Genomic DNA, 2,500 nt, shown 5'->3' with positions numbered 1-2,500 from the left:
GCTCTGCAACACAGTATCTTATATCTACAACTATATCAAAATGAAATAAGAAAAAGAGAATTGTTGGCTGCATCGTAACAAATGTGACGATTTTCCTATGGGTGGTAAGGGGAGGGTTTAAACGACACTTGCAACATACATGGGTCATTTGAGCGCCAGGAAAAGTGGAGGATAGTCTTAGGTAGAAGAGGAAAACAGAAGTAGATGATAGAAGAAATTAATGTACCTCTGTATTTAGTCTGAGACGAAAATCATGGCTTCACCTGGATATTTGCCAAAAATATAAAAAACATATAGATCTATGTACATTACTAACTATAATACATGCCGCAAACAATACAAGATCTGATTCAAAATATATAATTTAAATCATATATTGACATAAACACATAACCGAGACATGATTTACAAGGAAAGAAATCACCTCTCATAACAACAACAAAAAAAGCATGGTAACAATGGCCACAATCCAATAACATTCTGTGATCCACAACCCAGGATTTTCTACCGCATTTATTGTGTACAAAAAGTTACTCAGTCCATCTAGATAGCAAATGACCCCGAAAGTTCTGTCCCACAGTGCGCACTGCTCAGGGGATGGTCGCTGCCATCTTGTACAATGAACTTAAATTTCATCACTTAAAATATTTTGGATTGAATGAGGTGAGAACTTAATCTTGTCTGGATGAAAAAAAAAAGGGAGTGTGGTGTCAACTAGATTTCATCTTTATGAAAAACTGTAAGGCTTCCCTTTTTACACAGGGCGTTATATATAAGCGATAAATTAAGGAGCATGCACTGGTATAAGTAAAAGCTCAGAAAAAGTATGTGTGAAGCAGTACCAGACAAGGCAGGGAAAAAATACAAGAATCCCCCCCCCCCCCCCCCCCAAGAAAAAAAAACACAACAAAAAACAAAAAAAAAACACAAAAAAACAAACAAACAAACAAACAAAAGAACATCCAAAAAAAAAAATCAGCCTGGGGATCGAATCTCAGACCTTCTAAATCAGGAGGTCTGCGGTTCGATCCCCAGTCGAGGCTGGTTAAATCTTTGAGATGTTTTTTGTTTGTTTGTTTTGTTTTGTTTTAAACCCCCCCCCCCCCCCAAAATAATAAAAAATGAGCTTTTATATATAGCGCAATATCCACTAAATGTGCTCTAAACGCTTTACAAAGTGTCCCTGACCAACAGCAACACTTAACATTTAGGACGGGACATGACGCCTGTTAGGCGATATTACAATTTTTCGAACAAAGACAACGCTGTTAACGGCCAAGTACTCATTTTACACCTGAGTACGGCGAGAGAATGTGAGTACCTAGGACCTAGGACCTTCCGATCCGAAAGCGAGTGTGATACCATAAGACCACATAGCCGCCGTTTCGTTTTGCTATGTTTTTCTCTCTGCTTTGTCTGGCACTATTCCATACACAATTTTTTAGATCTTTATCTAAGGCGTTATTACAAAGGGTATTCTCTCTCTCTCTCTTTCTCTCTCTCTCTCTCTCTCTCTCTCTCTCTCTCTCTCTCTCTCTCTATCTCTCCTTAAACTGTCAGGAAACTTAATTTATACACAGAGAGGTTTTCTTTCCCCGCACTCAGGTGTAAAATAAGTACCTTTGTGGTCGAAATAGAGAAAAAAAACCCCCAAACAAACAGCAACCCATGTTGCTTCATGTCTCGTTCACGCCATGTATTTATTTGTGAGTTAGTAAAGCACGAGTAAATGAAATTGCTTTTCATGCGGAAGAAGCAGGTCCTTCAAGTGCTTTGTATGTACTATAGAGGTTTTCTCTCCCGCATTCAGGTGTAAAATAGGTAAAGTACATTGGCGGTTAAATGAGAACAGAAAAAAAACCCAAACAAACAACCCCCCCCCCCCCCCCGCCAAAAAAAAAACCCAACAAACAACCCCAACCCCCATTTTTTAAATAACCTTACAGTATTGCTATTAGCTTGTAACACCATGTAAAGTGCTTAGGCACATTCATAGTGGATATTACCCTATACAAAAGTTCGTCTTTTTTTTTAGGGGGGGGGGGTTCCAACTATCAAAGCAATATTTAAACTCTCCATCGAGAATGCTTACAAGTGATATTATTTGTTTTTCTCTTTGCCGAACCAACTCTCTCTCTCTCTCTCTCTCTCTCTCTCTCTCTCTCTCTCTCTCTCTCTCTCTCTCTCTCTCTCTCTCTCCTTCCACCCCCCCCCCCACTCCCTTTTTTTTCATATCTCACCTCGGACACTCTGACCTATGGTCTTCAACTTGGTAATTTGCGAGTATCGAGTACTCAAAGTCCTCAGGAACTTTCCAATCTGGGCATGACTGTGGTATTTGAAGTCCAACTTCGTAGGCGGTTTTGCAGCTTGCGCCCTTTGCAAGTCTCCCAGTATCAGGGTTGTCAACACGAGAACCACCATGCACGCCCACCTCAACATGGGGTAACCTACGGACGTCAAGTGCGTCGTCGGACGATCAGACAATGACATGATGGTA

The 2,500-nt window shown here is 40.4% G+C and overlaps 1 protein-coding gene across 6 annotated transcripts in view; it reads right to left on the bottom strand.

Moving 5' to 3' along the window:
* LOC144967896 (carboxypeptidase M-like) overlaps positions 1-2,500 on the bottom strand; it is a 59,200-nt gene that overhangs the window by 16,188 nt on the left and 40,512 nt on the right. For 5 of the 6 annotated variants that reach the window (XR_013644478.1, XR_013644479.1, XM_078905644.1 and 2 more), the window contains one exon: positions 2,241-2,500. This exon is cut by the window's right edge and continues 7 nt beyond it. Coding sequence is in view for 3 of the 6 variants with exons in the window: in XM_078905644.1 (XP_078761770.1) it covers positions 2,241-2,493 (253 nt within the window). In the remaining 3 variants the exon portion in view is untranslated. Of the gene's footprint in view, positions 1-226; positions 264-2,240 lie in introns of all 6 variants that reach the window. The other variant, XM_078905647.1, reaches the window with a different exon arrangement.

Source organism: Berghia stephanieae, chromosome 3 (assembly GCF_034508935.2).
Source record: "Berghia stephanieae isolate SIO BIC M18660-M18661 chromosome 3, UCSD_Bste_1.3, whole genome shotgun sequence".
NCBI classification, from domain to species: Eukaryota; Metazoa; Mollusca; class Gastropoda; order Nudibranchia; family Aeolidiidae; genus Berghia; species Berghia stephanieae.
The sequence above is the reverse complement of the archived record's forward strand: the minus strand, read 5'-3'. Positions and strand labels throughout refer to the sequence as shown.